We start from the raw sequence: 16,440 nt of genomic DNA, 5'->3' as shown, positions 1-16,440 counted from the left end.
TGGATGTTCAAGTGACGTAAAGGGAATTAAAATAAAATTGTAAGCAGTCTTTTCTTTTGCAGAGGAAAAAAACAGGACGAGACTGGGTCGATGGTAGAGTAGAATTCGGCAAACAAGAAAGAGGAAAGCCGTCCCGAGCTGAGGCCTTGCAGCCTGGGTGCCTGAGCCGTCGCCCGGCCATCACCGTGGAATGCACGGGGCACATCCTGCCTGCCAACCGCCTCAATTGGCTGCCGACAGCTTTATCCTGCTTGGTTATTTGCTCCTACGATAGTTACACGCGGCTTTGTTTTATCGGACGCCGCTGAGAGGAAAGCCTCGCCGAGACCGATTTCGCGCTAACTCCCGGTCAACTTATTTGCCATAGCTATTTCCCCAAAACGCACGTTGCGTTGCACTCGCTACCGAAGCATTCTGTGTGCCATTCCGGGGTGTTGCATTGGAAGCCGGGCATGGATAGATACAACATAAAGCCAGCGTGCCACTCAAGGCTGACTACATCCTTTGAGTCGAGACAAAGCAAAACGCCCAAAACCGACGATCCTGTCCCTACCATTTCTGCATACGCCCAGCGACTACTGCTCAGGGCAGACGAATTTGCAATACACCTGGCGGTTGAATATAGCTGTCGTCCAGAGCTAAACCACTCAGTGAAGTCACCGCATTAGCGTAATGCCGACATTAAACAGGGTCCCAGGACTAGTGTTTCCGCTTTTGAACGAGCATGCGAATTCAGGTTGCCATTCAACAGGACCGCTGATTCTCTTTGAAGGATATGCTGCTTCAAATATTTCGCTTTTCCCTCTGACCTTGGGAGTCACCAGAATTGCCCCAGGATGTTCGCCCGTCAAGTTGCTGGAGCGAAGACCAACGGCGCTTCCGTTAGAATCAGCGATTCTTGTGAATAACAAGCTGCAATAAAGTGTTCGAGGACATACCAGTCATAGTTTATGAGCCTTGAGGCTCTGAGACGGATGGTGGGAGCTACCTAGGTATCTTATAGTAGGAGATGAGAGACATTATACAAAGTAAGTACCCAGTACTTCAAAACTTGTCCAGCCAGCAAACGAATATTTACACTTCCTGTCCAGTTCTAGGAGCTCGTCCACCAAGGATCCTGCAAAACTTCGAGCATGGTAGCTCTCTCAATCGGATTGAGGTTTGTCATCCTGAATATCACTCTCTTCGCCTCAGCATCAAGGTTTGGAAAAACCTCCTCAGTCCACTGACGGAATCGCATGCTCGGATCTCCAGCTGTTGCCTCTGATAGGTCCTTCAAGACGTCGCCCCATTTTTGATCGTTAAGATGTGTTAGTAGTCCAGAGGGCACTGGGCCGAAGAACGTGATCAATCAACTTATGATTTCCAGCTCAGGCTCAATGCCGGCTTCTTTCAACTCTTGGAAGTCCGGGTGTAGGGTCTCCATACCCGTTATCACATAGAGACACTGGAGCAAATTTAAGCAACAACTTTCGAGAAATCAGTAATCCAACTTACAAGAAGTCCGTGAGAGAATACATCTCCAGGCTTGCCAACATCCTTCCCTACTTGCGCCTCTGGACTGCGCCACATGATATTGCCTATTCTGGCATTGAGGAGGTTTTCTCCTTCTAGTTCCAGAGTACAGTCCAGATCTGATAGCATCACTCTCTCTATTTCAAATTGGCCCTCGTTGTTTTCCTTGCCATCGATCTGACATTGTCAGGCTTAATATCTGGGTGAGATGTGTACGTTAGTGAAGCCTTATGCTGTAATATCTTTAATGACTCCGACCTAAATGTATCCAATGCTTAGTGTGAAGCTCCGTCACTGCTTGTCCGACTTCCTGTACTATCAACTTTCTTGTTTTGAGGGAAAGATTTGTGTTTCTCTGCACTAAGGAAAGCAAGTCATGAGTAAAGTGCTCATAAACCAGAGCCCGATCATTTTCATTAACGTCAACATGTATTCGAAGTTGCATGGTATCCGGAAAAGCCTGCTTGAGCGTTACGGAGTGGTCGAATATCGACTCAGACACAAGCTTCAAAACAAACGGCCTGCCCTCGGAACTAGGGTTCATTAACGTCTGCACATATTTCAGAATGAAACCCAAGGGTTGAGGACATTCTGAGCCCGCCAAACTTGTCAAGAGCAGAAAAACGAGAACATGAAGGTTTAGATCTGGAAATGAAGCAAGAGCGCATGGCAGGGTGTCGTCACTTGTACTTCGTACTCGTTGTCCTTTCGTGACAGAACTCGCAGTCGACCGATCGGCAATGCGTCGGCTATTCAAGGTGGAGCCTTAACTAGCGCTTTACCCCTGTCAATATCAAGGCATAGAGTAAGCGATCATCATCAGGTTCGCGACGTTTCCATAGAACGTCGAATAACTAACAACGGCGCTGGGATTTACTTGTCTCGACCGAGACATTGGGGCTGTACTGCTGGACAACTACTATTGGCTCCCTCGTCTCCAACACAATGTAGATCCAAGACTACCAAAGAAAGAAGAAACTTTTCCTTAACCCATAGACTCCAATCCATACTGACGCTGAGTTGACACTAAAGGTGTATCTCTAATATGATTGGCTCCCCCCTGTAAAATCGAAAAGCGGAGCCTCAGCCTTATGTAAATGTGATCCACACTTGCCTTGGGGAGCCAATAGCAGGCCTGAGCTTTTTAGTAGTGTCTTCCTAATTGGGAACGTCCTCTAAAAATAAAAATAACCTCAAGTAGCCCTAAGTTGATTTTAATGCTGCCTAGTTAACTGCTAGACATTCTGACTTGGGATATCAGAGCGTATCAGAGCTTATCTTGACTGAATATAAAAGCGTCCATTGACTCTCCCGATCATGTTGATGGACAATATGCCAACAGTACCAATCCGAATATCTTTTTTCCCTTATTAAATTTGACCAACATGATGTTTTGTAGCTCTACATGGCTTTTATATCTTGCTGGGTCAGCAGTTGTCAGCCAAATTAGTACCGTCTCAGCTACCGCAATACCCTCGCATACAGTTCGCAGTACAGTTGACGACTGGGCTTCCGTATGCCTCTATGTCTCTCAATCTGAAAGAATTACAAGCCTCTGACTTCTTCCGCTCTCTAGGTTGCATCCTCAACAACTCTTCAATGGACACCATGCTTCGAAAACTACACATGTGCAAAACTGGAAGTCCCGCTTGACTACGGAGATCCAAGCCGGGGGAATACATCTATTGCCATTTCCAAATATACAGCACAGAACCAGAGAGCAGAAACCCAGAATGTTGTGTTCAAAACTGGTAAGTCCACATCACCCAAGATAGACTTCTGTTGCAAGACCCGTGCAGGAATTGACGCAGGAGCAGGGGGTCCCGGTGGTGTGAACAGCGGTCAGCTTTAAGCTCCGACACGAACCACAACCCCCCCGGGCCCCCAATCGCGGCACTCGCATACATGACAAAGGACAGGGAACACCCCCGTTGTGTGAAGTTGTCGTGTTGCACAAGCCTTGAAGATAGGAAGGCAAATAATCCGACAGAACTTCGTCATTAGCGATGGGCAGGCTCTATCAGAACTCCTCGGAGGTCAGCATAACATTGTTGGTATCGACGGGCGTGCTGTTGGCCACAGTGGACCTACAGTAGACTGTTGGCCGGGCCACCCGGAACAGAGAGCCCAATTTGAGAAGCTATACTACCCCTTCATTTCATATGCGTCATCCGTTGCCCTCGAGACTCAATTCTACGCAGCGGACATCTTCGGTCAGGCATGTACCTCAACCGTAGGCGGCTCGAATGGAAACGCCAGCTTCATCAGCACCCCAGCAGTCGCTCGTGACATGCTCACTTACATCCAAGCAGAGCAAGTCGCAGCCGGGAAGCCTGCGGACGACGCCAAGCTTACATATTGGGGCCTTAGCTATGGCACTGTTCTCGGAGTGACATTTGCGTCTATGTTTCCAGACAAAGTGGACAGAATGATTGTCGATGGTGTGCTGGATGCGTCCGATTATTATGATCTGGCATGGAAGCAGAATTTATTCGAGACAGATGAGGCTATTAAATCTTTCAGTCAATACTGCTACCAAGGTGGTCCTCAGAATTGTTCTTTCTGGGGCCCGTCCGCCGCGAACATCAGTGATCGATTTGACAGCTTGCTCGCTGAACTCAAATACAATCCTATTCCCATCCCAAGTTCGGAAGCTTGTGAAATCCCTCTTCTCGCTACTTACTCTGATCTCAAACAATATGCCCTAGAGGCACTCTATACACCTTTGATGTACTTCCCTATTCTAGCTGATGTTCTCTCCTCTCTCGAGGCAGGAAACACGACGGACTATCTGGCCGCAGTGATGAGTGGAAGCATCCCGGCAGATCCCTGCAACAATGGAACTATAGGGAGTACAATCGACACCGACACATTAATCAAATGTGTGGATGGATATGGCGGCACTAAGTACGCCACACTCGAAGAGTACAGAGCATACGTTGAGACCTTGACCTACGAGAGCGAGGTCTTTGGTGAGGTCTGGCCAAACAATGCCAACACTGTGGCTTGCAGATCATTTGACGTCGAGATTCCTGAGGCGGGAAAACTTGCAGCCTCCATAATGGAACCCAGGAATACGTTATTCCCAATTCTTTTTGTCACAGCAGACATCGACCCTGTCACGCCAAAGAGAAAGTGCGTATAGTACTCATAAACTTCCTCGCCATTTTGACTATTCCCAAGCTAATAACACCGCGTCACGCTAGTGCTTATAAAATGTCATCTGTCTTCCCTGGGTCTGTCGTTCTCACACAAAACTCTGTCAGGGTATGTATTTCTTCTGTTCCTTTTAACGACATAAACTAATCCAGCATTTCAATCAACACACTGCCTCTGCTAGAGCGTCGAGCTGCTTACTAGAAGCCGTCCAGGCCTACTTGGGAGGCCAACTGCCTCCAGCCAACACCACGTGTCAGCCAGACGTGTTGCCATTCCAGGGATCATCGGGGCTGGTGGCATTCGCCTGAATACGGAGTCGGGCATCCGAGAGTGTAGGCCATCAAAAATCTTGAAAACAGCAGAGTGACCACCTGCACCAGGCCTGGGCAGTGCCGCGGTGGACACTGTGAGCACTAAATGGCTGTGTATAAATTAAAAATAGAACCTTATATATTCTATGGAAAAAATGAAGTATATACAATGCAACCAATGAAATCACGCAAAAAGCCACTACGGTGGGAAATCGCCTTGGCATTGCCAGATTAGCCAATCAGTTGTCTTCGCGTTCGGGTTCGTTTTCGCCTTGGATTTGGAAGCATAAGCCAGCTTCATGATATGTAAGTATAATGCATTTAAGTTAACTAGTTACAGATAGGTAAAGTCATCAGCTTAATTCCTGCAGGTATAAATAATAAGCCATATTGTAGGATCCGGGATGAGCAGGCTGCTTATCGAGTATTTCTCTCCAACATTCACTACCTACCCAATTATCTTTCCCGACGATCTCCCATAGACAGACATTGTACATTCCCCGGCAATGGCACAAGCACAACTAGCAACACTCGAGACCTTCCTCAAAGATCATCCAGGGATCAAGTACACGCCGCCTTCTTCCCCGGAGTATGCATCAAACAGAAAAGTTTGGAACCATGCTCGTCGGGACAATCCGCTCGCAATTGTCCGTCCAGAGTCGGTCGAGCAAGTCAGCGCCCTTGTGAAATTTTCCCGATCAAATGGAATCAAATTCACTATCCGAGGAGGTGGTCACAATCTCCAAGGTCGCGCGATAGCCGAGGGCGCACTAACAATTGACATGCGGGCATTTACATCCGTCAAAGTCGCTAGTGATGGCAAAACCGCAACTGTAGGTGCAGGCATCCTGCAAGAGGAGCTAGCTAAAAGCCTATGGAAGGAAGGACTCGCAACACCTACAGGCACTATCCCGACAGTTGGCTACGTGGGATGGGCCATGTATGGAGGGTATGGTCCATTTTCATCTAACTGGGGCCTGGGGGTAGACCAGATTGTCGCTGCCACTATTGTTGATGCTAGTGGTGAGATTGTCAAAGCCGATGATGGCTTGCTGAAAGGAATACGTGGCGCAGGAGGAGTTTTCGGAATCATTCTGGATGTCTCAATCAGGGTTTATTCCTTGAAAAGTGTAAGTTAAGCAATGATCCCCTTCTCTCCTTATTATGGAGCTGATCATATCCTTACTATATATTTAGATTCTTGCTGGCGTGATCATATATGATTCGCAAAATATCGGTAAAGCGATAACAGATTACAACGCATCATATCGAGAACTCTCAAAGGACGGTATTCCGTCGCAGCTTACTCTTCAACAAGTTGCCTTCAATGCACCGCCTGGAAGAGTGTTCGGTGTAAGCTTCATGTGGAGTTCCGAAGATACAGAAGAGGGCCAGCGTTGGAGTAAAAGGATTGCGTCTCTGGGCAAAGTACTTATGAATACTATCTCAGCGACAACGATCCCGGCATGGTTTTCTGCGAATGGGGCTCACGTTCCACAGGTTGTTTATGGCTCGAGTCGCACTCAAAATTTGTATGAATTGACTCCAGAATTAGTGGAAACCATTGGCAAGAATCTGGAAAAGTTGCCGTCTGATCATGGAACCATGTTTTCGATCCATCAATCCAGTGTTTCTTCTGCAACGCCTCAGAGTAACTCTGTATTCGCATCAAGGGAGCCTCATTTCATGCTTGAGATTCTGGGTTATGCAACGCAGGAAAATTACGAGCTATCAGAACAGTGGGCTGTCGATTTTTGGAAGGATGTCCAGAAAACTGATAATAAAAATCTCCTTGGCAGCACTTATATTTCTTTGGACACTTCGGAAGAGAAACCGTCTCAGCCTGATACACTTAGCAGGTTTTTTGGCTGTCATGCTGATGAGATCATTGAGCTGAAGAAGAAATATGACCCCCAAAACGTGTTCGACTTGACTGTTCCTCGGTTAAAGCATTTTATGTAGAGTGATGATGCCTCTTTTGTCATATAGCCGATGCAAATAGAGCCTTGGTCAAGGTTGATTCTAGTTAATCAAAAATAAAAATAAAAAATAACGTCAAGTAGGGCACTATCTAACATTGTACTGTGATAGCTACTTACTTGAACAAGAAACCAGTTCTGGTTTTGAAGTCGAATCTGGTTGTAGGACCAAACAATGGTGGCTGATTTTTGCGCATGTGTTCTTGTTTCAGTAAAAAAAGCTAGGCAATTGTTTCGTATGAATAAGGGTCAAACTTCGTTGAGATGATCTCTAAAGGCCAATCCATAATCCATTTCCAACTGAGTGGAATTAAATTTATGACTTCCGTGACAGCAAGACGATAGACCTGAAAATCCCCGGCTCCATGGATATACCAAGCCGTTGACGAATTTTTAAGCAGGCCAAGCGCGGCCCATGCGCGGGCCAAGAGGCCTACTGCCATCGGTTCTTGGCCTTGCAGCAGGGACATGAAAGATGAAGGCACTCGATGCAAAAAGGAGACGACGGTATTCTCCTTTGTGGATACGTCTTCGCTTGTGTTTGCTATCAATGCGTAGATATTCAAGATCTCCCCAATCACTTTTCTGTAAACCACCTTGTCTTTCTGGTTGATATCTGCATTTTGAACGTGTTCGTGAAGACGATCACCGTCTTGGACAACTCTTTCCGTGAATTTGTTGTGCTGTGGCAGATGAAGATATATGTTTCCTGGAGTCACGCAGAGATTTGTGTACTTGGACCAGGTTGGAGATAGTCTTTTGCCCAATGTTAGATAGCCACTGCACAAGTAGAAGGTCTCGAGCTTCAGTTGGCGCTTGTTTGAACCTTCATCGGTATGGGATAAAAGCCAGGTATGATGGGCCAAGACCATACCAGCTATGTATATTGGGGCTAAATTGTCCTCATTTTGTTGCTCAAGCGCAACTCTCTGTAGTTTGATAGCCTTACCAAAATAAGCCCTGGAAGCCATTATCAAGGTCTGATCGTGTGAATTCATGGCCCATAAATGCCAGGCAGAAATCCCCAAAAGGGCATTCATTACGACTTCTGAGGTAAAGGCCATGGACGGGATTTCAACCTCCCATAGCGTATTGATGAGCCTGGCATTTTCCGAGGAAGCCGATGACCGGTTGCAGACTATCGACACGGCGTAATGGTGCATGAGTCGTAGGGCCAACGAACTTGACGTGTCCAATGTCACTGGTCTCACTGGCATCCCCGTCAGTTCTGATGTCGACGCCACCAGCGCTGTGGGTTTTGACGGAGGTCGCCGGCCGTATTGGCAGACAGATGCATTTATATAGTGCTTTTTACAGTTCCCACATATGGGACGAACTTCGTCGCACTGGGCCAGTCCAATCAATGCTGTGTGCTGAGTAGTGAGTATATACTATGGGGCTCACCTTGATTTTCCGAGATTTGCAGGAGTTGCAACCCTGAGACGCGTCAGTTGTCAGTTGTAAACAGATCGAGCTGTCAAGAAACATGGGCACGTAGAAGCGCACCGTGGTCGACTTCTTGTATGGTCGTCGGTAGGTGGAAGACTGATGTGGCATGGCAGCTTTCAGTTAGAACATCGTCGGGAGAACGTTGTATGCATCATTCCAGGTGCAAAAGAAAGTGAAGCTTGAGCTTCCCTCGGCGGTTTTTTCAGCTTAGCATCGCTTGGCCAATTATTCAAGGTCACCTTAACTTGCACCACCTTGCAAGACGTTATAACCTATCGCACCTACACACTAGTACTAGTTTGGTAGTATTTAATTTTAGAAATTTGCCCAGGCTGAGCAGAAAGGCGGTCATGGAGATGGACCAATCGATGGATAGGGTTTTCCGCGCATGTTATTACTAAGCATTTTTGTAAACATTTTCACGTGACTATCGTGGCCTGAGGCCCCAATGCCTAGACTATCTCGTACTAACCGTATCCGGCAAGAAATGCAGCTTTATCTGCAGATGGCCTCACGTGGTTTCATCGACGAATGGACAGATCTGAGATCAGAAACGAATGGCTTGATTTGAAATAGGCCAGAGACCAAGAGTGCCCGTTAATACTCCGTAGTGAGTATACCAACTGAAAGCGAACCTCAAAATATTATATAGTATGCCATGTCTGGGCCGGGTAAGCTAGTCTGGCGAGGTGAAACAAGGCTGTCTCGTTCCGGGAAGCCTCCGCGTCATCAACCCTGAAATCCGGCGATCTGCTTACACCATCTCACCCTATAACCGGCCAGATGTCCAATTGGCAATGATAAAAAATAGTTGGCAACCAACCTAACATTGTGGTAGGCATGAATGTGCGGACTGCAATGCAGGATGGCCGTTTCCCGGCAGAGAGGCAGAAAATGAATGTCTTGTCTACGACCCACTGCATAAGATTTGTTTGTCTTCCAAACACGTACTACGCTCGTACTTCCGCCCATATAATAAAATTTAACGGGGGAGTAATAATTTAGTGATGCTAAGACGAATTCTTCTCGCTCCTTCAGGGCTTCCTTCTTGCACTCATTTCGCTCTTTCCCTTTCTTTCCCTTTCTCTTCAGGGCACCTGCCTCCCTCACGTTCGATCCTGGTCCCTGGCCCGTGGCTCTTTCCCTCCTGGCTCACAACCGCAAGCGTAACTGCCAAACGTCACTCCCCCCCACCTGCGTGGAGAGAAACAAACCACCAGCAGCATACCTAGGTACTTCCACCTCGTCGACTTGTCCGCCCATCTATTTCGTGGGCGAGACCGCCAACAGGCGGTGCATTTCGATTTATTATTTCCAGTCGATCTTTACTGGCATCGTCGGCGTCCCTTAATGACGGTCATATCTCAATCGCAAAGAGGAAAACAAGAAAAATCGACATGTCGATCTTCAGGGAGCTTCGGCGGCGCTCCAAGGCCAGCTTCCGTACAACCACCTCAACCGACTCCCAACCCAACGACAACATGCAAAGCGGCCAATCTTCCTCAACAATAGGAACCGCATACAGCTCCAATACGCCGCCCTCCCTCCAGCCATCCGCGTCGTCGCCAAACCTCCATACACTCAGCGAGACCATGAAAGGCTCAGGGGTGCCGCCCATGCCGTCACCGCTCCCCCAACGCCCGGTACCAATAACATCTCAATCGAATAGAAACAGTTACTATGTACATAACTCTCTTGCCTCCCAAATAAATGTGGAATGAATCTTCTAATGAGTACAGTCGAGCAATGGCTCCCCCGCAAATGGCTCCGTGCGAACACCGGTCGCAACTTCTCCCTATGCCCCGCGCATCATCTCTATATCCGACAATTCATGGGTATGGTTTTGTCACCGGACACTCCTTACATACAGCTTTACTCATTGTCTCATGTCTCTCGTTCCTAGGTGCATCAGAAAATTTTGTTGGTCTCTGGCCACATAGGCGATCCGCGGCACTTGTCGATAGACGGAACCCTGACGGTATACCACGACAAGGATAGCTTCCCTGTGACGACCTGGCCGGTTTCAGACTCCCATTTCAAAGTGCTCATTCATCTAGTTCCGGGGCCCAACCGGTTACGCTTTGATTTCACCTCCCCAAAATTATCCTCCAGCTCGGCCTACACTCATTCGTCCTGGCACAGCATTAATTACCTCCCATTGATTAACGCCCCACCTCTTGACCTGGTAATTCTCTTGGCTAAGGATTCTCCGGGCACCTTTGATTCAGTTCCTGAACGCATTCAAACCGAAGGTAATAATCTTGATGTGGCCATCAGGAAGTATCGAATGGCTGCCTATCTCTGGCAAGCCTTTACTGGAGAGCAAATGTTTCGGAATGGTTTCAGTAGGAGGTGCTTTCGGCTGGAAGAGGAATGGCAAACAGGCAGTCTGAGCCAGAGAGACCTCGCATCGGGGCAGATAAGAAACGAAGCCAAAGTACATATTGTGAGAACCGAAAAGACGGTTGCCGAATTACGAGACTTGGATATAGCTCAACAGTACGGGCCTGCGAAGAGAAAAGACGAATTGTTCAATATTGCAAAAGATGCCGTGAATGCATACTTTCGGCCACATCCGGAGCAGAAACGTTATGTTTCAGTGCTATTACTTGATTCGCATTGGGACGTGGAATCGCAAGTAATCACCGCTCATGCTGCGCTGGGTTCTGACGGCGGTAACATAAAGATGGCAATATTTGGCTCTCATAATCTTCAAAATTACCCGTCATGTCTAGAGCAAGTGGCTCCCGCATTTTCCGACACCACACCAACAGATACAAGGTATATAGCCAACGATTGTGGAGATGCGGGAAGCAGTTGGGAGTCAGCTAATATCGGCATCGGAGCTCATATGCACGAAGTCGGTCATTTATTTGGGTGTCCACACCAAGAATCTGGTGTCATGTTGCGTGACTATGTCCGTTTGAACCGAACCTTCACCACTCGGGAGCCGTATTCGACTCGTACAAGGTCAGAAGGCGTCAGACTATGTCTGCCAACAGATGAATGCCAATGGCATCGACTTGATACCCTAAGATTCAGATTCCACCCTTGCTTCCGTCTACCGAGTGACCCCCCTAGCCATCCAGATGAGAGTATCCAGGCCTGGGCAGTGGAACATGGAAGAATTCTATTTACGGCGGCATCAGGGGTTGCTTTTCTAGAACTTTACACAGAGGGCGATGACCTATGTCACAAGTTCTTGGAGTTCATCAACAACGAGAGTGGTAATATACCCAGACAGGTAACCGTCACCGAAAGTGAACTGCGGAATTTGCTACCCCTTGAACAGCAGAAGAAGAAAATACGGCTTGAAATTTTCTCAGGAAACCTTGGGCGGCATCGAATTGATGACCTAAACGCTGTGACGTCGAAAAAATCGCTTGTCAAGCTTCCCAAGGGTCAGACGGGGTTTACTAGTATCAAGCTAGGGTTTTCTCAAATGGAAGGAAGTGAACCCCAGCAGGTTATTTTAGAAAGTGCATTTGTCCAGAAGAAAGTTTTGACGTCTGTCAAAGTCTATCATGGGTTTGCCCTTGATGGCATAGAATTCTGTTATGAAGATGCAACTAGTCAATTATTTGGCAAACGAGGCGGGAAGCCAGGCGGCGATGAATTTGTTTTTGGTCAGTGAAAGTTTTCTTTAGCTAATGTTCTCCTTCCTTTCTACTCAGAATGCTAACATGCATTCCAGATGCACGACGTGGAGAACTTTTATTGGGTTTTTATGTCCGAGCTGGTCTCTGGATTGATGGAATTGAAATTCTTACTAGTTTTGGGAGGAAATCAGGTGTATATGGGAACGCGAATGGAGGCTCTGGGTAGGCGATGACTCTTTCGCAAAAGTAAGATTGGCACTAACATTGCAAATGCAGGCATACCTTGATACCGCCTCGAGGCTATAGCATTGTTGGAGTTTCGGGATCTTGTGGTGCATGGATCGATGGGTTTTCACTAATTGTCACGCATTAATATTCATACTAATGTTAATGTACAGGATACGAGGGTGATAATAGTTGTCAAAAGACCACATATCGTGACGTACTTGTAGTATTTGTCTGTTTGGCTAACCTAGCCTCTTACATATTCTTTGATTTCCCTCAGTAGCCAATACTTGAGACTTGATGTCATAGCTTTTGTGTGTATTTTATGTTTATTGGGACTTTGCAGTCATTGAGCGCTGGGACGGCTATATTGCAGGTTACGTTGCATGCTCTTCTATTTCAGAGAGGGAGGCAACACCAGTGAATGAAACGCAGCATGTCTTCTATCAAATCCTGATTCGTCTTAGTATGCAGTTAAAAGTTAATAATAATGCATAGCCATTCAGCCGCCGTTTTCTTAGGCTCTCTAAATGAGAGCCGTGCGCTTATGGTTACTCTGCATCTGGCTGTCAAACAGAGCTTGAACACACCTAGTTTTGATTTCAAGGTATGATCCAGCAACCCATGCTCCAGAGGGTGGACGCGAAGGCGTGCCGCATGTCTGTACGACTTGGAAAGGCAATTTTGAGTGAAAAAATTCGTCAGCATGGATAGTTACATTCGTTGATCAGTTGATGTCGGCCAGATTGATCACCACGAAAGACTGAAGGTGTTGCAAATGCGCAAAGTCCATCTTCTGAGGCTCGGGGACCCCTTGCTCCCTAAACTTGCTGTCGGCTAGACCACTTATTTTTGGTTTGACTACTTCGTGAATCCCCCAAGAAAGACCAGACAGCGGAAACCATATCCGATGTGTTTGTTCTCAGGTCTACTGAGATTTGACAACGATGGATTCTTAACTGGCGTAGAAGTTGTGGTTGGCTGGAATTATGTCACTTGCCGTGTGTTGTGTGGGGCGGCGGGTGCATTGTATTGTCATGTATGCGATTGTAACTAACTTACAACAACGGTTAACTGAGTCATGTAAAATTAAAGCCTAGGTGCACTAGATCCACAGGGAGAATAATATGGGACAACGTGAGTGAGAAGTAAGAACGCAACCCGGCGACATTTCCGAATGCACCTACATATCTCGACAGTGGCGAACTGAGGGTTTTGAATGGTCATGAGGCGTCAAACAATTTTGCCACTCAGTGTGGCTCTGGTTAGAAATGATTCGCGGACCGTCTTAGTGCTCTATTGAGCATAGTTTTACTGACTTCGCTAATGTAAGTATTAGTTTGAGGTGCTGGTTGATATCAAGCTGTTCTCAGGCCGTCTCATCCGAGCGAAAGAGATATCTTGCTCAAATTAGACCGCTAACTTATTGACTAGTTAGCAAATTAGTTGCTGCATTCTACAGTGCGTAGAACCTACACCTAGCAATTCAGCTTGCCTCGATATCGAACGGGAAAATCAGCCGGAGTACGTACCTGAACGGGGAGCAAATACATCCATCCAGCTTCAATGGGCAAAAGCTTATCGGCAGCGGGCCGTTGCCGATTCAATCGCTGACGTCACTGCTACCACTGTGGCGTCTTCAATTTTTCCTTTCCTTTTCTTTTCATTTTTTAATTACGGATAGTTAGTTATGACATATATAATGCTTAAGTTAGTTATTATTGGACTCATCTTAATAATAAATTGAATGGGCCCCTGACCCGGCTTACCGTTATTTCTTTTAATTGGGCTTCTATACATTTGTTCAAAGAGGGAATGGATTATGGAGATCCTTGAGCTACGGATGAAAGCTCCGATAAATCAGCTTGGGGCTAGAGTTAAGTGGTAGTACCCTTTCTTTTTGATGATAGCCACGCTGCATGCTTAGTACATATCCATATGTGATATGACGCAGCTTCACTGGCAGTTCCGATGTGAGGTGATCCTATTATTGATCGTCGTTCTTGTAGATGTAACACATATATTAATATGGGACCATTTTCCGACAACAATGCCGTTTGTGTCACAGCGCTTTGAAGAGCATACAGTGCAAACTAGCGAATAATAAACGAATCTCAGGGTAAGCGCAGCATATGATCTTCATGGATCCGAATTAATTTTTGAGTTCACCGTTAAACCCGCTCTCCATCCTGGGGAAGGAAAATCTATATAGTCTTCTAGAAAGGCTCATTGTACCTAAGCAATGTAAAGAAGGAATTATTTCTAATTAGCTGGGCGTAGTGTAATAAGGACTTCGTTATGGTCAAATTAGATGTTATCCTACTCGTTCTTGTACAGCAATAGTAGACCAGCTCAGACCTTGTTAGACAGTGAACTCACGCAGTTACTGGTAAATTTGCAATATACATCACCGTTTCGAGTTAATGGGGTAAAAAAGCCAAAGTGGCGGATAGTTCTTTTCCCGCTCACCAATAGCGTCTGATCGACTCACCCTCGGGGTACATACCATCGGCAAGCCGGTGTTGTTATTCGACCACCCCTCCATGTGGCTTGAGGCGCGGAGATTATCGACCTATAGAGCATCCCGTACACGGGCATAAGTAATGCGCTAATTATGCGGTGATCTACGTTTATTCTCCCTTTCCAAATACTGCTGTGCTGGCTGGTGTAAATGTGGCTCAAAAGGAGATTGCATGTGTGCTATAAGCCTAGCCCAAGTGACTTCAATTGTCTCCATGCTGCTTAAAGATAATTGATAGATAGTCCGGGCCCAGTAGTCTATTTGTACTCCAACTTCCGGATTTACATTAGACGCGAACTAAGGACATATAACGATGTATGGATTGTATATCTCGTGTGAGCGAGTTTAAGGATTAAGGAGGTCCGCGATCTTCAGGAGACAACAATGGCCTTGATGATTCTTTTCAGCAGGATAGACGAGTCTACACTAATTCCTAAATAGTACAAGCGCATGCTATGCTCCCGCGTTCCGTCCCCATATTTCCTGTTCCATTTTAGTGCAATCGGCATACTCAGCCACCTTTTGTTATTGGTGGAATTCTGTTCCGATGGAGCACCAGTCTGGCCAATGGCCGGCCCACCGGGTCTTGGCCCTTTACCTACGCGAATACTTCTCTACTTCATTCTCCCATATGACCATCCATCCAGGAAAAACATATCCTCCGGAATGACATTGTTTGAATGGTGGCCTTTTTTGTTTTACTTATCTTTCCCAATGAAAAGTATATACGTCATCGATGCTAAGCTTGGACCACTGCCTGATGGAGAAGGCCAAAACATGATCCGAAAGATACGGCCCAATGGTCATCTGGCCCCCAGACGACATATATGGATTGTCTCGATCCTTATATGACAGGTGATCTAGATTGTTGTGGTACACAAGTGGCGCACTGTGTACCGTGGGCCTGTCGAAGCGGCGTGCGAGGCGTTCGTTGCTTCTGACGGGTAGTTAAGATGCAATACACTTTCTGTTATTCAGTAGCAAGTACTGCTGAATTACGAATAAGGATTGCTCATGTCGACTCCATGGATACGGTAACTAGGCAATTCTTAGCTGCTGCATGGCCACTTATCTTACCTACATGTCAACGTGCTACAATTACATAACTAACTACGTATCTCCATAGTCAACAGTAATTCCATTTCGAATTAACTATGTGAAAGAATCTTACAAGACGACGACGAATAGGTTACGGCTAGTAACGGCGCTGACCGCTTACGGCTGTCCCACATTACTGCCTTCCAGCGTTCCACCGTCCTTTCCCTCTCCCCTTCCGCGAGATTTTTATTTACGACGCTCTCTTCTGTGCTATCTCCATTCTATGACTACGTACGCATAAGCCCCGGCCTGGTGAAGTCATAAAATGTGGTCCCCCTGAGCGCTCATTGCTTGGCCTTAGCCGCAAGGGACCACACCTGCTCCATCCGCGACAGACTGCAACTCTACCACCATCCATTGCCGACCGTTTCTTCGACCACCAGACTTGACTAGACCGTGTTTTCCGTGTTTCCCCCTTTCTCTCTACCCGTCTTTTCTTCCTCATACTTACCGCTTTAACTAACTTTTTTCGCCATCGTCTCGGCGTGGCTGTCTAACATTCGTTCCATATTTCGGGAAGACTTCGTCCCTCTACCGTGGCTCATAATAGCGGGTAACAACACCCACCGTACTTCGACACCCCG

The 16,440-nt window shown here is 46.8% G+C and overlaps 3 protein-coding genes across 3 annotated transcripts; all 3 read left to right on the top strand.

Annotated features, from left to right (window-relative positions):
• Positions 1–2,900: 2,900 nt before the first annotated feature.
• Positions 2,901–4,982, top strand: UA08_04053 (hypothetical protein; the record flags this gene model as incomplete). The annotated part of the gene is made up of 6 exons (XM_020266334.1): positions 2,901–3,029; positions 3,092–3,266; positions 3,315–3,356; positions 3,486–4,650; positions 4,722–4,782; positions 4,827–4,982. 6 exons carry the CDS (start codon positions 2,901–2,903, stop codon positions 4,980–4,982), a joined length of 1,728 nt encoding a protein of 575 aa, XP_020120767.1.
• A 509-nt stretch (positions 4,983–5,491) lies between these two features.
• UA08_04052 (hypothetical protein) lies at positions 5,492–6,947 on the top strand (the record flags this gene model as incomplete). The annotated part of the gene is made up of 2 exons (XM_020266333.1): positions 5,492–6,115; positions 6,183–6,947. 2 exons carry the CDS (start codon positions 5,492–5,494, stop codon positions 6,945–6,947), a joined length of 1,389 nt encoding a protein of 462 aa, XP_020120770.1.
• A 2,863-nt stretch (positions 6,948–9,810) lies between these two features.
• Positions 9,811–12,385, top strand: UA08_04051 (hypothetical protein; the record flags this gene model as incomplete). Its single annotated transcript, XM_020266332.1, has 5 exons — positions 9,811–10,056; positions 10,153–10,248; positions 10,317–12,039; positions 12,108–12,234; positions 12,289–12,385. The coding sequence occupies 5 exons, from the start codon at positions 9,811–9,813 to the stop codon at positions 12,383–12,385; spliced, it is 2,289 nt and encodes a 762-aa protein (XP_020120769.1).
• Between the last annotated feature and the right edge of the window lie 4,055 nt (positions 12,386–16,440).

Source organism: Talaromyces atroroseus, assembly GCF_001907595.1.
Source record: "Talaromyces atroroseus strain IBT 11181 chromosome Unknown scaffold_4, whole genome shotgun sequence".
Classification (NCBI taxonomy): Eukaryota; Fungi; Ascomycota; class Eurotiomycetes; order Eurotiales; family Trichocomaceae; genus Talaromyces; species Talaromyces atroroseus.
Note: the sequence above shows the minus strand (reverse complement) of the source record. Positions and strands in the feature narration are given on the sequence as shown.